We start from the raw sequence: 18,798 nt of genomic DNA on the forward strand, positions 1-18,798 counted from the left end.
AGCACTTGACAATATAATAACAAGTTTTTACCTTCCTAATTGTTTGTTGCATTCACACGTTTACTTTTTGGCTTTGTATGGTGATTGGATTCTTTGTGAATATTTTTTAAATGTGCTTGTGCTACATTCCTGCATATGCAGTTGCATAACCACATTGTTTAGCAGTGCGATTGTCCTTGGGGGCCAGCTGTTTAGGAAACTGACTGTGAATTCAGACAGATAAATGGAAATTTTTTGAAACTGACCATAACTCACCGCTTTGGGCTGTAGGCAAGATCTAAAATGGCACCATCACAGGCCAGCTCTTGTACATTGCCACCCTCACCTGGTGCAGTGTTGGAGAATGTGTTGTACAGCACACCTGTTTGCAGATCCCACACACATAGATGCCTGTCCCAACCACCAGAAATCTGTCAAACATCCAACAGCAGAATGAAGACAAAGGCAGTGAAAAGTCACATCTGAAAGACAAACTGATGCACCATCAATAACTCACTCTGAGACTTAAGAAGCGAGATATCGGCTTTTATTGACTGGAAGAATGAACATCACTACATCCTGGAGAATGAGGCCGGGCTCAGGCCTCAATCGCCTTTATACAGGGGTCTGTGGGAGGAGCCACAGGAGCAGTCCAGACAGGTATATGTAGTTCACCACACAAACTAACAATTTTCTTTTCATACAGGGCTTTGAAAACCAATGCTACTTCCTCTACACTGTCCCATCAGACCAAAACAAGTCAGGCACGTTATAACTTAAGATGACAGTGCCACCACACTGTCCTAAGGACTCTCTCAGGGCTAACACATTTGGGATAGATGAACAGGTTACTCCAAACTGTGCTTAAATTCCTGCAATTATTAACAGAGCACATTCATAGTAATATAGATGACAAACTTTTGAAGATTTGCATTAATTTCATACATGGAAGCTGTTACTCCCTTCAATCAGGCACAACAGGTGTGTCAATGGTCCATAATTATCCCCAGAATGGAAATGTCAGATATTAGAGGGCATACTTACTTACCGCCCACTAGACTGCTGGCATATAGAGCAGCAATGAAGGCCCTCTATCTCTGTCCGTCCTCGGCCATCTTCTCTATTGCTCCTCCGGTGTGGTTCAGGGTTCTCAGTCACACACAGATATAGAAAAATTGCTGTTTCCAACTTTACCAGTACTTAACAACAACTTTACCAGTCAGGGTTGTTAGCCCTGAGCTGAACCACCGAATCTGGAGGACTAGTGAACCTCTCTTTCTCTGGCCTCTACTCTTTGACTTGTTTGACATGGGTGACCCTACCAAGGGCCAAAGCACAGGCCCTGACTCCATATAGGTATGCGAGCCTGCAATCCTTTCAACAAGGCTGTGGACCTGCAGGTTAAGATTAATCAGCAGCATCTTAAAGGAGATTTAGTCCAAGTCATCTCCAAGTCCAAGTCAACTTTTATTGTCATTTTGACCATAACTGCTGGTACAGTGCATAGTAAAAATGAGCTGTGCCTCAGTATTATTTTCCTAAGTTGTTGTAGATTTTTCCTTGAGCCTGACTGTCTGTGACTAGAGGCAGTCTATGTCCCAAGTCCATGTTTGCTTGAGATTACATCACCCTCATTCGCTTCAGAGGCTCACCATCAACAGCAAGAAGATAATTCAGTTCCAACAATCTGGGCTAATTATAAATTCAAAGTTATTACATTAGTAACTAACCAACTGTGCACTTCCTTTTGGTTACAGAGATGTTGCATCATCAAGAACCAACCTATTGGCACCATCATCACCTACCCCAATGATACTCTTCATGTTTAGGCATCCGCACATCCAGTGCTGAAGAGTATTAAAGTTCATTGACCCTCTAAGGTCTTCTGTTAGAGGAGCAGAAAGGAGTGAACTCACCAGGTAGTCAGTGTTGTAGCCTTGATCTCTTCCAACCACAGCAATACCTCCAACAGGCTGAACATGATGAGACAACACCTTCTTACAGACAAACCCTGCATGAGCAAAGAATCCACTGAGTTTGTGCTATTAACTAAGAATTTACTTTAACTTTGTTTTATTCTCCCATAGCCTCAATGACTCCCTTCAAGTTCTATTAAGGAAACAAGACCAAAGTAAAATAAAACTCAGCAACAAACAGTTCTCCTTAAATCACAATGAAGGAGAAAAAATCTGTCGCATACGGCAATGAGCTGTAGCATCAGGAAAGTTAAAGTGGATCAGGAGGGACAAACAAACACCTAACTTCTCTGTCCCCATCTCTAACAAATATTCCTGTAAAACACAACAGAGAGGTTGGTGGTTGTATGGGGCAGTCTGGTCAGAAGTAGGGTCAGCAATTATATTGGGTTTCTATTCTGATTCCCAACCGGTGACCCCTGCTGGATTGTGCAAGTGCATGGCTGTATTAACTGTCAGGGTTGGCGAAACTAGCAAGCACTCCAATAGTCAAATCACCAACCAAAGGAATTATAAACTAGCATTTCCAGCCTTGTGTCATTCAGGAGAAGGGGAGAGTGAGTGGAACTGCAGCAATGCTGATGTGACACCAAGGACAGGGATTGTTGTTCATTCATTATAAGGTTGATTCATCTGTGTGACTATGATGGCCGAAGAAAAAAAGGAAGTTCAATCCTCCCTTAATCCCTCTGGACTGTGGAGTAAAGGAAATTATGGAGGCATGAGAGAGTAGCTAGCCAAAGTTGATGGGAAGGAAACACGAACAGAAATGACAGCAGAACAGCAAAGGCTGGTATTTCTGGGGGGGATCTCAGAAGGCTCAGGATTAATATATCCCAGAGATGAAGAAATATTCTAAAGGGAGGATGAGGCAAACGAGGCTGACCAAGGAAGTCAAAGAGAGCAATAAAGGGAAATGGGAGGGCATATAATATAGCAAAAATTAGTGGGAAGACAGAGGATTGAGAAGCTTTTAAAAACCAATAGAAAACAACATAAGGAGAGAAAAGATGAAATATGAAGGATAGTTAGCCAATAAAAGAGGATACCAAATTTTTTTCAGACATATAAAAAGTAAAAGTCAGGTGAGAGTGGATATCAGGCCACTAGAAAATGATGCTGGAGAGGGAGTAATGGGGGACAAGGAAACTGCAGTTGAACTTAAAAAAGTATTTTGCATCAGTTTTCACTGTGGAAGTGTTAGTGTATTGGTAAGTGTATGGATGAGATGTGTGGGCATGAAAAATGGATACGGCAAGGAAACGGTTAACGATTAGGAATTTGTGGGGTCTACCTGCGTGTTGGGCAAATTGGCCCTTGAAACTAGATAAAGGGAGAAACAATTTGACTCTGGTCTACCTGATTAAATGGCCTGAAAGCAAACCAAAAGTGCTGATTTGTGTAAAAGTAATTAATCACCTTGTCTCTAAAGAATGTTTTTTTCACATTGTTTGGTTGTAAGCTTAATAGAATGCATTGTCCCTGAGGCGGCAGAGGCCAATTACTGAAGGTCACCCGACCAAGAGGTTAGGATTGGATGCCTCGCCCCTTCCAGCTGGACTGGGAAGTGGTGATAGGGCTATAAAAGGTGGGCAAGTTCTTTCTTGGGCAGACCACTCGCCTGGGTCCCACCTTTGGACCTCCACCCTAGCCAGTCGACGGTCAATCGCCTGCCTCAGGGACCACGCAGATGTTGCTAAGTATACTCAGTGGTGTAGACTACTAGGGGTTGCTTAAGTTAACCCCACCTATTAGTGGTGTAGGTAGTGGATAATATAAAGCATTTCTCGCAACTCTCTATTTTTCTTCTCCGTATTAACAATAAAGTGAGTCTCGGAGGAACTACCAAGTCTGGGTCCGTTTGTTCGAGCGAAACCAAATAGTTGCACCATCCACTTGTTACGGTTATACTTATTTGGTATCAGTTTTTGTGGAACAATTGGCATAGTCTCGGTAGGATACGTGGATTGCTGCAATAATTTGCTGGAACAAAGAGGTTGCCCCGGAACAATATCGCACACCTGGGTGGATGGATAATACTGATGGGTTTGCTGCGCTCGCTACATTTGGACCTCCCATAAGAAAGATCGCCTAGATAACACTGGCCAGAAATTGGGAAGTAAGATGGCTAGATTGTTGCAAGAAATGAACTTTCCATCGAAACGAGGTTCTCATACTGATGGCTGATGGCCACAGCCTTGCACCAACAGTTGGAAAGGACCCGTGAAGTGGAACAGGAAAAGGATAAATTGAGGGATGAAGTGAATGCTATGAAGGAGAGGTGCTCTGTAATGACTGAAGTGGTAAGGACTAGTTAGAATAGGGCACAGGAAGCTGAGGAGAAGGGAATTAAGATGACATGTAGGTTAGTGCAAATTAAACATCAGCCAGAATTACACCCCCGTTCCCATGAAGATCGATGTTGTTATCCGAGGGAGATCCAGATATCTGGGATGGGGATATATTGTATAATGACAATGACAATGGGCTCTTCAGAACAACTGCAGGCTCGACCTGGTTGTGACTTCTCAAAAGAATGTACACGGGAAGCCGTGAGTACAGACTCGCCAGTACAAGGAGGATAAGTGGTAAGGAGCTATCTGAGATGGCTGCCCATTTTAAACAAAGGTCTGGGGAATCGCTGGCCGAATGGTTACTCCGCTTGTGGGATGATGGAGGTGCTAGCATAACATTTTACCCTGAAGAATTATCAAGGCTAGGGTCTTTAACCTCGAATCCCAGTATTAATACTGAGTTACGCCAATTTCCCTGTGCGGATAGGTTCTTTTTTCAAGTGTTGGAGGCTGTTAAGAAGGTATTCCCGCACCCCCTTGATTGGGATTCACAGGTACGGGGGACTGGGAGACTGCCACTGAAGGCATTCACCGCTTAAGACAACAGGCCAGTATGGGGACTGGGACGCACAGTGGCGACTGGGCCAGGGTCCCGACCAAGAGGAATTCACCGGAAGGATGTACACGAGATTGGTGCGGTCAGCCACCCCATCCATTCGGGGTGGGGTTCTTGCATTATTGGGACCCTTAGTTCAGGAAGATGTGGACGGCGTGACTAATGCCTTGGCCAACCTTTTGGATTTGCCGGTGGTTAAACCCCGAGTCCGTTCGACACGGCTAATGAATACTGGAGGGGAAGGTACTAATGGTACCAATGGGACTAGGAAAACTGCCCTGACGCGCAGGGAGGTGTTCACTACCCTTTTGAAATCAGGCGTCAGTAAGGACAAGATTGACGGTGTACCATATAGTGTATTGTATGCGATTTATCATGAGCACATGAAAGCTGGGAAGACGCTGGCTGCCCTTCCTGCTCCTCCTTGTACCCATCGTTAGCTGAATTGCAGGATGGCCATACAGGAGGAAAATGGCAGCCTCACAACCCCTCCCGGACCTAGGGGGATGGCTGGGTTCCCCAACATATAAGATCAATTCGATGTGGACCCGGGGGACCCTACACCTTATGTATCCACTGGGCTAAGGGAAATGATCAACGGTTTGTTGCTCTGGTGGATACGGGAACAGAACATACAGTGATCCCAGGCAATCCTGATAATTGGAGGGGACCTGAGTATAATATTGAAGGGATGGAGGGGGTGCCCTTTCTAGGGCCCGGGAAGTAACAGTGTGTGTGATGATCGACAAGAACATCCCATGTTGTGTATCTGTCCTAATTGCTGTAACCACCAAGCCTATTTTAGGAATGAATGTGTTATGGGGAATGCAATAAGGACCTTTAGTTTTGGGATCCGGAGCATGCGGGTGGTAGTCAGAAGGGCTAAGTGGGAGCCCCAGTTAATCCTTCCACCGACGCAGACAGTGTCGATTCTACAATACCGGATCCCGGGAGGTCACAAGGAAATAACTGATACTATTGCCTCCTTGGAGCAAGCTGGGGTTATTCGACCCGCTATGACCCATACGAGGAGAGTGTCGCAGAGGCACAGCGGTCCCTGTTACAGTGTGTGCGAGAGAGGGGATGGGCTGTGAATGAAGACAAGGTTCAAGGTCCCAGTCAATCCAGTCAAAGACGTTTTTGGGGATCCACTGGCATGCTGGGGAGAGGATTATACCAGAGAAGGTACAAAATAAAACACAATACACAGCTACCCCCACTAATAAGCAAGAAGCTCAGTGCTTTGCTGGGTTATTGGGATAATGGGGAAGACATATTCCCCATTTGACTGTCCTACTGAATCCATTGTATGCTGTCACTCGTAAGAACAGCAAATTTACATAGGGAGATGAGCAAAAGGAGGCATTTGAGCCGGCCAAAATGGCAGTTGAACAGGCTCTTCCCCTTTCACCTCTGGTCCTGGGAGCCCCGTATGAATTACAGGAGTCTGTTCAAGATAACGTGGCCGTATGGAGTCTGTGGCAACTACAGAATAGAAGGAGGGAGGATATTAGCCCTACGACGCTCTACAATAATCAAGTAGACACATTGGTTGCAGTATCTGCTATTACAGTGCCTCTAGTTAGATGGGCCCACGAACAGTCCGGCCATCTCGGGGAGAAGGGGACACGAGAGTGGAGACAAGACCATGGGATATCTTTGGTGATGGATGAATGTGTCAGAGTGTCCTATTTGCCAGCAAGTCAAGTCTCGCTCTGTCTCACGTGGACATTTTTCCCATATTGAGAGGCTCCGTACCAGCTAAAGTATGGCAGATTGATTACATTGGGCCTCTGCCCCCACATAACAATGATAAATATACATTGACAATGGTGGACACTTATTCTGGATTCCTGTTGGCCAGACCCTTTTCTAGTGCCAGTCAGGAGTCCACTATTTGGGGGGGGGGGGGGTGGAATACCTGATGTCACATTATGGCACACTTGAGGAAATAGGGTCAGATAATACAGTCCCATTTTACAGGGCAACAGATCCAAGATTGGGCGAAAGAGCAAGGTCCACTGTATACCTTATTACTCCCAGGCAGCTCTCTTGGTTGGACGACTAAATGGACTTTTCAAGCAGCAGATTCGATTGATGACCCCCACCCACACACTATGAAGTGTTGGCAGTCAGTGCCGCAACAAGTGGTGAACGTTCTGAACAATCGACCACAAACGGTGGGGGGGGTTCCCCTATTTCCCATTTGATTCAGACTTATCCTGTGGCTTTAGAGGGTATTTTAGAGGGGGCTCCCACGAGTGAGATCAGTGAGTAGCTAGTAAAATATGGGTGACAGGGCCAAGAGGGGAACAACTTAAGTGGAAAATAGTAGCCCGTGCACAGGGCAACACTCGGTGGGTCACTATAGAAGGACAGGAGGAAATACAATGTTTGAATTCCATTGTATTTGAAGGACAGCTCGGAACTAGATCTACTGTTTTCTTGTGTGTTACAGACCGATGGCTGGAATGCGGCTATGGTACTTTGCTTCGGGGAAGACCCTAGGGTCCGAGCTTGGAACCCCTCCCCAGCCAATCATAAAAGAAAGTGGAACCTTACGCGATCAGTATAGGCGATCTTCCAATTCAATGAGTGATACAGATGCTCTGCCTATGGCATGAAGAAAACACCCTCGGTCCATGGGTCACCATCTGAAGTCGTGGATTCCCTCTGCTGTTCCCCTCCGTTGAATGGTTTGAGATGTGGAAGTTTGGTCCGCGTCAAAGGATCAAGGGCATTGATGATAGTATCGAGCATCAAAATATGTTTTTGAGAATGAGTTATGAATATGCTGTACAATTGAATATATCAAATGTTTGGTGTGTTCAATGGGTAATATGGATTGTGATAATATTAGTCGTTATAGTAGTTATTGTGCATGTGCTTAAGTCAGTGTGTGCTGCTGTGATTGCTTTCAGGTGTCCGTGATTTGCTATACCAGAGTCAGGTGGTGGAGCGTATTGGTAAGTGTATGGGTGAGGTGTGTGGGTCTGAAAAATGGAGACAGCAAGGAAATGGTTAACAGTTAGGAATTTGTGGGTCTGTCCTGTTTTGAAGGTCTACCTGCGTGTTGGACAAATTGACCCTTGATACTAGATAAAGGGAGAAACAACGTGACTCTGGTCTACCTGATTAAATGGCCTGAAAGCAAACCAAAAGTGTTGAATTGTGTAAAAGTAATTAATCACCTTGTCTCTAAATTTTTTTAAATATTTTTTTTTGTAAGATTAATTGTATGCATTGTCCCTGAGGAGGCAGAGGCCGATTGTTGAAGGTCACCCGGCCAAAAGGTTAGGGTTGTGTAAACATTGGATTGGATGCCTCGCCCCTACCAGCTGGACTGGGAGGTGGTGATAGGGCTATAAAAGGTGGGCAAATTCTTTCTTGGGCAGACCACTCGCCTGGGTCCCACCTTCTGGCCGAGCAGCTGAACCGCCGCCAAGGACCTCCACCCTAGCCAGTCCACGGTCGATCGCCAGCTTCAGGGAACATGCAGATGTTGCTAAGTATTCTCAGCGGTGTAGACTACTAGGGGTTGCTTAAGTTAGCCCTACCTATTAGTGGTGTACGTAGTGTATAACTTAAAGCATTTCTCACAATTCTCTATTTTTCTTCTCTGTATTAACAATAAAGTGAATCTTGGAGGAACCACCGAGTCTGGGTCCATTTGTTCGAGCGAAACCAAATATCTGCAGCATCCACTTGTTACGGTTATACTTATTTGGGTATCAGTTTTTGTGGAACAGTTAGCGGTATGCCAGAAATTCAAGAGTATCGGGGGCAGAAGTGAGTGTAGTAGCTATTGCTAAGAAGGAGGTACTTGGGACTTAAGCTAGATAATGACCTGAACCAAATGGACTCCTTTCCAGCATTCAGAAAGGTAGCTAAAGAGATTGTGGAGGCATTAGTAATGATGCCTCAGGAATCACTAGATTCTGGAATGGTTCATGAGGATTGGAAAATTGCAAGTATCACTCCACTCTTTAAGAAGGGTGGAAGGTAAAATAAATAAAACTATAAGACAGTTAGCCTGACTTCAGTGATCGTAAAGATCTTGGAGTTTATTATTAAGGATGAGATTACAGGGTATTTTGAGGCACATAATAAATTTAGGCCAAAAGTAGCATGGTTTTCTTAAGGGGAAGTTTTTCCTGACAAATCTGTTGGAAATGTTAGAGGAAATAACAGGCAGGATAGACAAAGGAGTGTCATAGATGCTGTTTACTTGAATGTACAGAAGTTTTTGACAAAGTGCCGTACATGAGTCTGTTTAACACGATAGGAGCTCATGGTATTACAGGAAAGATAGAAGACTGGTTGACTGGCAGGAGGAAAAGAGTGGGAATAAAGAGGGTGTTTTCTGGTTGACAGCCAATGACTAGTGGTGTTCTGCAGTGATTGGGGTTGGGACCACTTCTTTTCACATTATATGTCTGTCCGTGGTTTGGATGATGGAACTGATGGCTTTGTGGCCAGATTTGCAGATGATATGTAGCAGGACAGGTAGCATTGAGGAAGTAGGAAGTTTGCAGACAGATTTAGACAGATTAGGATAATGTTCAAGGAAGTGATAGATGGAATATAGTTCAGGGAAGTCTATGGTCATGCACGTTAGTAGAAGGAATAAAGGCATAAACTATTTTATACATGGGGCAAAAATTCAAAAGCATGACTTGCAAAGGGATTTGAGAGACCTCGTGTAGGATTCCCTAAAGTTTAACTTATAGGCTGAGTGAGTGGTAAGGAGGCCAAATGCAATGTTGGCATTCATTTTGAGAGGACTAGAATGTAAGAGCAAATATGTTATGCTGAGTTTTTGTAAGGCATGGTCAGACCACACGGTGTATTGTGATCAGTTTTTGGGCCTCTTGTCTAAGAAATAATTTGCTGGCATTGAAAAGGGTCCAGAGGAGTTCAGGAGATTGATTCTGGGAATGAAAGAGTTAACATATGAGGAGTGTTTGATGGCCCTGGGCCTGTACTCGCTGGAGTTTAGAAGAGTGAGGGGTGAAACCTATCAAATATTGAAAGGCCTAGACAGAGTGGATGTAGAGAGGGTGTAAGGATTGAGAGGCATAATGAATCAGCCACAAATGAACAGCAGAGTATACTTGATGGGCCAAATGGCCTAATTCTGCTCCTATTTCTTATGGACAAATGCTATATCTGAACGTCTCTCAAATCTAATGAGTTGCCTCTCCAGCACTGTGTAATGGTTCGTCTTGACTCATTGAGAACATGACCTGTCGATGATTCATTGAACAAAACATTGACTGGGTTCAAAGGAAGCAAAGAAAGAGACTGAAAAGCTCAGCAACAAATAGTTCTCCTCAAAAACTCTTGAGGGGAAAGTGACTTCCTTTCTTACAACCAAGAGAAATGTTAACTTACATTTGATGATGTAATTTGTATAGTTATGCATCTTGACATTTTTCATAGGGCATCATCAGACATATTTGATAACAAGCTATGTCTGGGACATAAATGGATTAGGTAGGTAGTGGCTTTTTCCATATCACTGCATTAATTTAGAGAAGGGGCTAAGAGTTTAGAATGAATCAGATGAAGAACATTTTTCCCAGTGGGTGGTTGAAATCGACAACACGCTGCCTGAGAGGATGATGGAGGCAGGTCCTCCCACAATGTACGAACATTTGAATTGCTAAGCCATAGAGGTCTATGGACCTGCTACTGGTAAATTGGATTAGTACTTGATGATTGGCATTGACACATTAATCCAAAAGGCCTGCGATCTATAATAACATTTATTATGATACAGGATAAGAAGTCTGGTTAAAGATCTTGCTAAAAGTGGAAGGAGCGATGAGGATAAGATTTGTAAAGAAAATTCCAGGGCTTAGAACTGGGATAAGTATATGCGACTTTGACATTGTGGTGTTTGCTGAGCTTCGCAATTAGCTTGCAAAAATCTCATCACCAGTCGAGGTTACATCCTCAGTTCTCAGTTGTTGGTGTTTTGTTCTGGGAGCGCTTTTGTTTATATAGGCCCCCATTCAGTTGCCTTGTCCTGATTAGCTATCCCTTCAGTGCTATTTCAATTCTATTGGTTCATATTTCTTTGGCTCTGAGGGTTTTGTAGATGCCGCTTATTTTGATAGGTTTGTTTACAGAGTTATCAGAAGAGAATCACAAGAAAGTTCACGTGCCTGCTTTGTGTTTGCCTGTGCAGAAACTCCTCGATGTCCCAGTTAAAGTGGTGTCCTTCTCATTCTTCATTTACTGAGTTCAGCAACAGTGGATCATGTCTCTGTACCGCCAGATTGTGTTCCGTAAATGAGTTGAGAGTTTATGTCCTATCTGGCCAATATATTTCTTGTTGCAGTCTCCACAGGTGATCCTGTACGTACCCCGTAACTGGGTGTCTGACCAGCAGAGAAAGAAGAATCCGTTGGAGTCTGGTGGTACCGAACTAAAGGTGCTTATTAGCAAACTACACAATACAACATCAAAAATGCAAATATACATATAAAACAAGTTAGCAGTAATAAACCTAAAAGTGTAGGAATAATAATAAGCAATAATAAACAAGCTCTATCGATGTCTAGGGGTAAATGAATTGTCATAGGAAAATATAGAGTTCAGTTCATAAATGCTGAGGTAGTTATGGTTGTTGTATTGAAATCATTGGAGAGAGAGAAAGAGAGCGAGCGAGATGTAACAGCAACAGCTGCGGCAGGCAAACCTTTTGTGGCTTTCTTAATCCATCGTATCATTGTGGTCATTCAGTTATGACCCCTCTGTTCTTCAGCTAGACCGTTCTTCTGTGGTGGACTCGTCACTCTGGCATGAGTGGACACACATACAAATCCCCACCGGCCCTGATGTAACACTGTGAGCTTTACTGACCGATCTCCTGGTTCGGTCTCCAAAGCCCCCACCTTTCTGTGGGTTCCCAACACTCAGTCAGTGTCCACTGGTGTGTCTGAAGGGTGTCTCTCCAGACCTATCTTTTATCCCCACTCACGGGGTATCAGCTATCCATCAACTCTGAATGACCGTGTCCATCAAATCAGGCCACTCCTGCTGTCTCCTGAGCAATGTTAACAAGCAAAGTAAAGTCCTTGTAGTGGAAGGTAAATGATCCAGGAAGAGTCATAATACAGTAAATCAACAGTCTCTCTCCCCCTCTTATCTGTAGCAGATGTTCTTGCCTGGGCTTTATCTCTCTCTCATGAGCAGCATAGCAACAGCAATAGTTTGTGGTTCTCGGGGGGGGGGGGGGGGAATGGTTAATTCTGCACCCCATTGTCCATCAGGTCTGTCCATCACTCATAACAACACCACATTGCTTTTGTTGGTTGTCTTTATGGTACCTCGATTCTTGAGACAAGCTTCCTTAAAGTCACTGTTGGCTTGTGAGCGATTGTGATGCTGTGCGGTTCGAGTGGCCAAGCTGTCATTTCTGAGATATTATTGATGTAGGGCAAGGTGAAGCATTTCAACGCATGTTGAGAAAGGTTTGTGCAGACTTTCTCTCCTCAGTAAGCATCTCTTGAGTATCAACTGGAACACCACGGAGGTTCTGGCACAAGGAAACATGAAGCAGGCATGAGAATTTTTAGAAGCATGGTTCTCTTCTGAAAACTCCATAAACAAACATGTTGAAATAAACACCATCTACAAACCCCTAAGAGCTAAAGAAATGCGAGCCAAAAGAATTCAAAGGTCAACTGAAGGGATAGTCAATCAGGACCAAGGCAAGCGAATGGTGGCCTATAAACTCAAGCACTCCCAGAGAGAAAGTGCACGCTGAGGATGTCACCTCAACTGCTGATGAAAAGTCTGCAAGCTAATTGCCAAGCTCAGTGAACACCATAATGTCAAACGCCTCAACTCAAGCTACCAATATTCACCACCATCCTGTATTATTATAACACAGCATTGTGTAACCACGACAGAGCAATGTTGTGAAAAATTACAAGTAGTAATAATGAAAATTATTTGCAATATGGTTAAACCTAAAGTAGCAACTGTAAACAAGCCTCAGTTCTGGGAGATGAGTTTGATTAGGAACGGAGGGACTCAGATACACTGTACATGTCAACAATGTAGCTGCACAAGTTAATAAAATCATACATTAAACAAAACATTGTGGTTATTTTCAGAGGAATTACATTGACAAACTGAAGAGTAATGTCAAATTTTACAACTAAGACTTAGAGTGTTCTATACACCACTGGTCCCATTATCACAAACTAACATGAAATCACTGATAAAGGTGCCCTTCTACCTGAAACACGGTTAGAAACCAAAACGTTCTCCTCTTCAAGGGGACTGCATTGTCTCTCAACACTCTGCTTGGAAAAGTGTTCAAAAGTCTAGAAAAAAGTCAAAGGAATTGCGTGAGGTGAATTTGATTTTGCGCTTCAAACCCAAGTCCTATGTAATAAATAATTCCTTCTAATTTATAGTAGCAAATGCCTTGAAATCCTATTGCCAAGCTGAGCTTCTACACACAGTATGCCTAAACTAGGTGTCTAGGGTCACACTGGCCACCCTTCCATTTTATAAATAAGTCTGGATGGAAGACAAGTTTGAAAGCATTGCTTGACCCACTAAAGATCTGCTTGGAAGAAATGATTTTCTAACAATGGGCCTTGGCTTCCATTACATGGAAAACAATACAAGCGGAGAACCATTACACGGTGCATACTACAGCTTTCTTTTATTACTTCTCTTAACTTACGGCTTCTATGCCTTCTTTCATTTTTCTGTATTCATTCAGAAAAAGTACAGCTAGTTTAGAGGTTTCTTGTCTAATCCCTATTTCCACTTGAAGGACATTCAACAGTTAATCTTTCCCACTGCAAAACTCTCCCTGAAGCTTCTCAATCTTCAAGCATTGCTGTTTTACTCACCTTAACAGAAAGCATGTATCATTAATCAATCTTTACTATTTAAAACCCTCAGTACTGAAGCTGCATCTCTCAAAGTCCAACCCTATGTCCCCGTCATGAGAGGTGGAAATGGATAAGGCCAGCCAGCAGGGCTCTGGTGAAGCTGTATAAACCAATCCCTATACAGTGGATACAATGGAATACAGAAAGTTTGATGAACTCCAAACATACCTTCAACTTTGGACGATGGAAACAGAGGACATCAATAGCCTATGCTCCATTAGGAACTAGGGGCCCAAGAAGAAGACTGAAGGTGCACTCCTTCAAATGGATGAGTGTGCCATGAAATTGGAGCTTGATGTGATCATACTTATAACAGCACAGGAGGAGGTCACTTGGCTTATTAGTTCCACGCCATTTCCCAGAGAAGCAATCCCTTTAGTCTCCTCCCAATCTCCTTATTTACCTTACCCCATGCCATCCCCCAGCACATGCTGATCAACTTCCCTTGATCTTTCATCATAAACTAAGGTATAATTTACAGTCACTAATTAACCATTGGACATGCCTTTACAATGCTGGGGGAAAACGGAGCACCTAGAGGAATCCCATGTGGTCACATACAGAACATGCAAAATCTGCACTGACACTGCCTTAGATTGGGATTGAACCCAGAACCCTGGAGCTATGAAGCAACTGGACTGCTGTGCTACAGGGTTACTCAAAAGTTATTGGAGTCGCTTGGGTAGATAAAGACCCATCTACCACTGACCAGCTAATCAGTGCAAGCCCATTCTCAAAATATGTAATATGCCTTTGAATTGTCAGCTTTGTTAATCAGTGTTCAGAACTTAGGTCACAATTGTTCACTTGATACACTAGAGATGTCAAGCTATATCTGGTTCTCTCTTGCCTTTGTGTTATTCTGCTCTTGAGTCCTTTTTGAAGGCATCATCTTGAGAATACTACACAGAGAGTCATCGAAGCCCCAAAGATAAATATTGCCATTGTCAGCAGCAAGGACCAGCATATCCAGCTCTTCCACATAAACCGACCTGCAACATAAAAATTTGTGCTGAGATGCCAGGCTCCTACCAGCAATTAAGAAAACACTGACCAGCTCACTGCCTTCTTCATTCAGCTGCATTTTGTGTGCCTCCCATTCAATAATCTCGTTCATGAAACAGACCTTTTGGAAGCATCTGTAGAAAATGCTGAAAGAGGGAAAAGGTACCAATTTGAAATGTTAGTTGCCTCTCTCTCCACAGATGCTTCCTGACCGGTATGTGAACTTGCAAATATTGCACATTAAATATTTATTAATGACGCATGTTCCCTGTAAGTAAGGGAATCGTTGTCATTTCAGAGAATCTGTCCTGGGTCCAACATTTAAGTGTCATAATGAAGAAAGCACTGCAGTGCCTCCAAATTTCTCTGAATTTTGTAAGGATTCAGCGTGTCATCTGAAACTATGACAAACATCTATAGATGTGTGTTGGAGAGTATATTGACTAGTTCCATCACAGTCTGGTATGGAAATACCAATGTCCTTGAATGGAAAAGCCTCCAAAAAGTAGTGGATATAGCCCAGTCCATCACAGATAAAGCTGTCTCCACCACTGGGCACACCTACATGGAGCACTGTCATAGTAAAGCAGCAGTCATCATCAAGAGCTCCATCAAGGTAATGCTTTCTTCTCGCTGTTGCCATCAGGAAGAAGGTACAAGAGCTTCAGGACCTACACTGTCAGGTTCAGGAACAGTTGGAACAGTTGGAACAGCCTCAACCATCAGGCTCTTGAACCAGAGGGGATAACTTCACTCACTCCATCACTGAACTCTTTCCACAACCTTTGGACTCATTATCTCATGTTCTCAATATTTATTGCTTATTTATTATTATAGCTGTTTTTTTCTTTCTATATTTGCACAGTTTGTCGTCTTTTGCAAGTTGGTTGTATTTCAATCCTGTTGTGTACAATCTTTCATTGATTCCATAGCTCTTTGGTTTTGCTGACGTTGAGTGAGAATTTGTTGTTGTGATACCATTCAACCAGATTTTCAACCTTCATATTTGCTGATTCATCATCACCATTGATTTGGCCAGCAATAGTGGTGTCGTCAGCAAACTTAAATATGGCATTGGTGCCGTACTTGGCCTCATAGTCGTAAGTGTAAAGTCAGTAGAGTAGGGAGCTAAGCACACAGCCTTTTGGTGCACCTGGGATATGTTGATTGGGGAGGGGATGTTGTTGCCAGTCCTTACTGACTAGGGTCTACAAGTGAGGAAATAGAGGATTCAGTTGTACAAGGAGGTATTGAGGTCCAGTTCTTGGAGTTAACTGATACTGAGCTGTAGTAATAAAGAGCACCCTGATGCTTGCATCTTTATTGTCCAGATATTCCATGGCTGAGTGAAGAGCCAATAAAATGGCCTCTGCTGTTCACCTGTTGTGACAGTAAGCAGTACATGCCTGGGTCAGATGCGTACCGTGTGGTTACCCTCCCGATGGATACTTTCACGTCAGCCTCAGAGACTGAAATCACAGGGTTGTCAGCAGCTGTGAAAGTTCATGAATGTGCCCCCAAATTCAACATTAAATAGGACACATTTTCTGGAGTTAAGTTTACTAAGTTTTTTAAGCATCTTTCATGTTAGCCTGTTGAATGCAGCTAAATATCTGAAACATTTACAAACATTCAATGCTTCTGAGAGTTTTGGCAGCCCTTGGCCACCAATGGAAGTAGTTCCATGGGTGGGGCATTTGAGTTATAAATGGATCACCCTGCACGCCCAGGCCATTGCTGATTTGGTTTTATTTTATTTAGAGATATAGCACGGAATAGGCCCTTCCGGACCTTTGAGCCACACAGCCCAGCAACTCCTGATTGAACCCTCATCTAACCATGGGACAATTCCCAACGGCCAATTAACTTGGGCCAGTATTACTGAGGAAGTTCACACTAGGGACCTGATTCATTTAAAGGACAGGCTTCATGGGCAGGTTCAAGAAAGATTTAGGCTTGCATTATCATGTGGCCCATGATCTACCTCAGATTATTTTGTTTGAAAGCACTTTGGAACAGTATGCAAATGTAAATTGTGGTTCTTCACTTCAAGCATTGTCCTTGCTGAGGATCTGGGTATTCAGCTCACTTCGATCTGTAGTGCACTAGTGGAAGAGGGCTGTAAAGCTGCTGGTGTCGTCTTTCAGAAATGACTTTAACTCAAGAGCAAAAGTGCCCATTACTGGGTAAAACTGTTCTGTTCTTCCTTGAGTAAAGCCCTGGTGTCATGAACTACATTCCTTCCTCAAAGCAATTAACTGGTCATTCATTTATGTGCAGTTTGTGGAAGCCGGTTTTGTGAAAATCAGCCAATTTATCTATGTTGCAGCAGTGATAACATTTCAAATGTAACACTGAAGTCCTGAGGGTTCGACATCAATCTAAATACCTTCTTAGCTTATCTATCCTGGGTTTTCAAAATGACTAAAACATTTTACTGCTTGCTGCTTCAGTCTGTCACCAGCCCGTCCTATTAACATAGAGTATGGGGATGTGAAGTCATATGTATGATAGAAGCAGGTGACTTCCTTTGAGCAACTTGTTCCTCTGAGCTTTGGTTTGTAGAAACAATTTTCCTTCACTAAGTCTTGATGTGGCAGATGGGTAATTTTTGTCCAAAGAAAAAGACAATTACAAGAATAGCAATGAAATAAATGGTCAAATAATGTGCTTCAGAGATAGTTGCATCAAATGGTGCATTATATACACATTGGTGTGGAGACCAGGGAAAATTCCCACTATATTTTTGGAAGGTGTCATGGGACCATTTACTTACAAGGTTAAAGAGGGACTCAATTTTGTATCGCACCAGAAATTAGTTGCCCCACCTAACATAGAGCACAGGAACTGGGCCTTTAGCCCAGGAGGTTGTAGTGAACTGATCATATAGTAACGGATGGAAACTGTCAGCCTCAGGGCGTCAATCAAATGGGCTTAACCTTTTGACTCAGAGGCAAGAGGCATGAAGCAGAAACCCCATGAAGAGCACAGAGGACCCCTTTACCTGGTAAAGCTGGGTGGGATGGTGGGTTTGCACAGTTCCTTAACTCCAGATGATCCCTCTACTCTGCTTAGAGACGCACCTACAGGACGCAGGGCTGACAGGACTTTGTGGTGACTGGAGATCCTAGCCACTTTGCTGCTGCTGTGGCTGCTCTTTTCCATGGACTGTGTTTCAAACATATTGAACAACTCATGACTGAAGGGCGGGAAACAAGACAAACACATGGCAGTTAGTCAGTACCACTGCAAAGATTACAAGCTAAGCAGTAATCTAAGAACAGTTCGACTAAAATGTCAATGACAATGTCAAGTACTAGAAATCTCAGAGAACATGGGCTATAGTACTGAGAAATGATCTTTCAAAGGATTCAGAGGGATTATCTGCTGGCACTACGGCAGTCATTGAAAACTGATGCCCTCTGTCCACTAAACAGTGCTGGAAGTGCAGCATTCCTGGTCTAAGTAGGAGAAACTTATAGGTGAAATATCTAACTCATCTTCTTCCATTCTACTAATTATATGACTGCTATACTTGACAATAAGTTTCCATTGATTATTTTACAACAAATAGAAAAACAAAAAGAGGGAAATCCTATTAGAGGAATTTATCTGCTTCTTTTATACATGTTACATCACTATACTATATATTAAAATATTACTTTCTGGAAAATCAGTCCAAGTGGAATATCACCTAAAACCTTGAGAAACTTCTATAGATGCACAGTGGAGAGTATCCTGACTGGTTTAATCACAGCCTTGAATGGAAACACCAATGACCAGGAACAGAAGTGCCTACAAAAAGTAGTGGATGCAGCCTAGTCCATTACTGGAAAAGCGCTCCCCACCATTGAGCACATCTACAAGGCGAGATCATCCAGATCATCCCCACCATCTAGGCCATGCTCTCTTCACACTGCTATTATGAAGAAGGCACAGAAGCCTTGGGTTCAACAGCACTTGTTTCAGGAATAGTTATTACCCTTCAACCATCACGGTCCAGA

At 43.3% G+C, this 18,798-nt stretch overlaps 1 protein-coding gene across 1 annotated transcript in view; it reads right to left on the reverse strand.

Moving 5' to 3' along the window:
• The window catches only part of LOC140739505 (uncharacterized), a 60,403-nt gene that overhangs the window by 18,574 nt on the left and 23,031 nt on the right, over positions 1 to 18,798 (reverse strand). Inside the window, exons 9-13 of the mRNA XM_073067865.1 lie at positions 17,799 to 17,993; positions 14,640 to 14,781; positions 13,120 to 13,207; positions 1,896 to 1,990; positions 256 to 410 (exon numbers count right to left, since the gene is read on the reverse strand). Coding sequence (XP_072923966.1) covers positions 256 to 410; positions 1,896 to 1,990; positions 13,120 to 13,207; positions 14,640 to 14,781; positions 17,799 to 17,993 — 675 coding nt within the window. The remainder of the gene's footprint in view (positions 1 to 255; positions 411 to 1,895; positions 1,991 to 13,119; positions 13,208 to 14,639; positions 14,782 to 17,798; positions 17,994 to 18,798) is intronic.

Source organism: Hemitrygon akajei, chromosome 15 (assembly GCF_048418815.1).
Source record: "Hemitrygon akajei chromosome 15, sHemAka1.3, whole genome shotgun sequence".
In the NCBI taxonomy this organism is placed as follows: Eukaryota; Metazoa; Chordata; class Chondrichthyes; order Myliobatiformes; family Dasyatidae; genus Hemitrygon; species Hemitrygon akajei.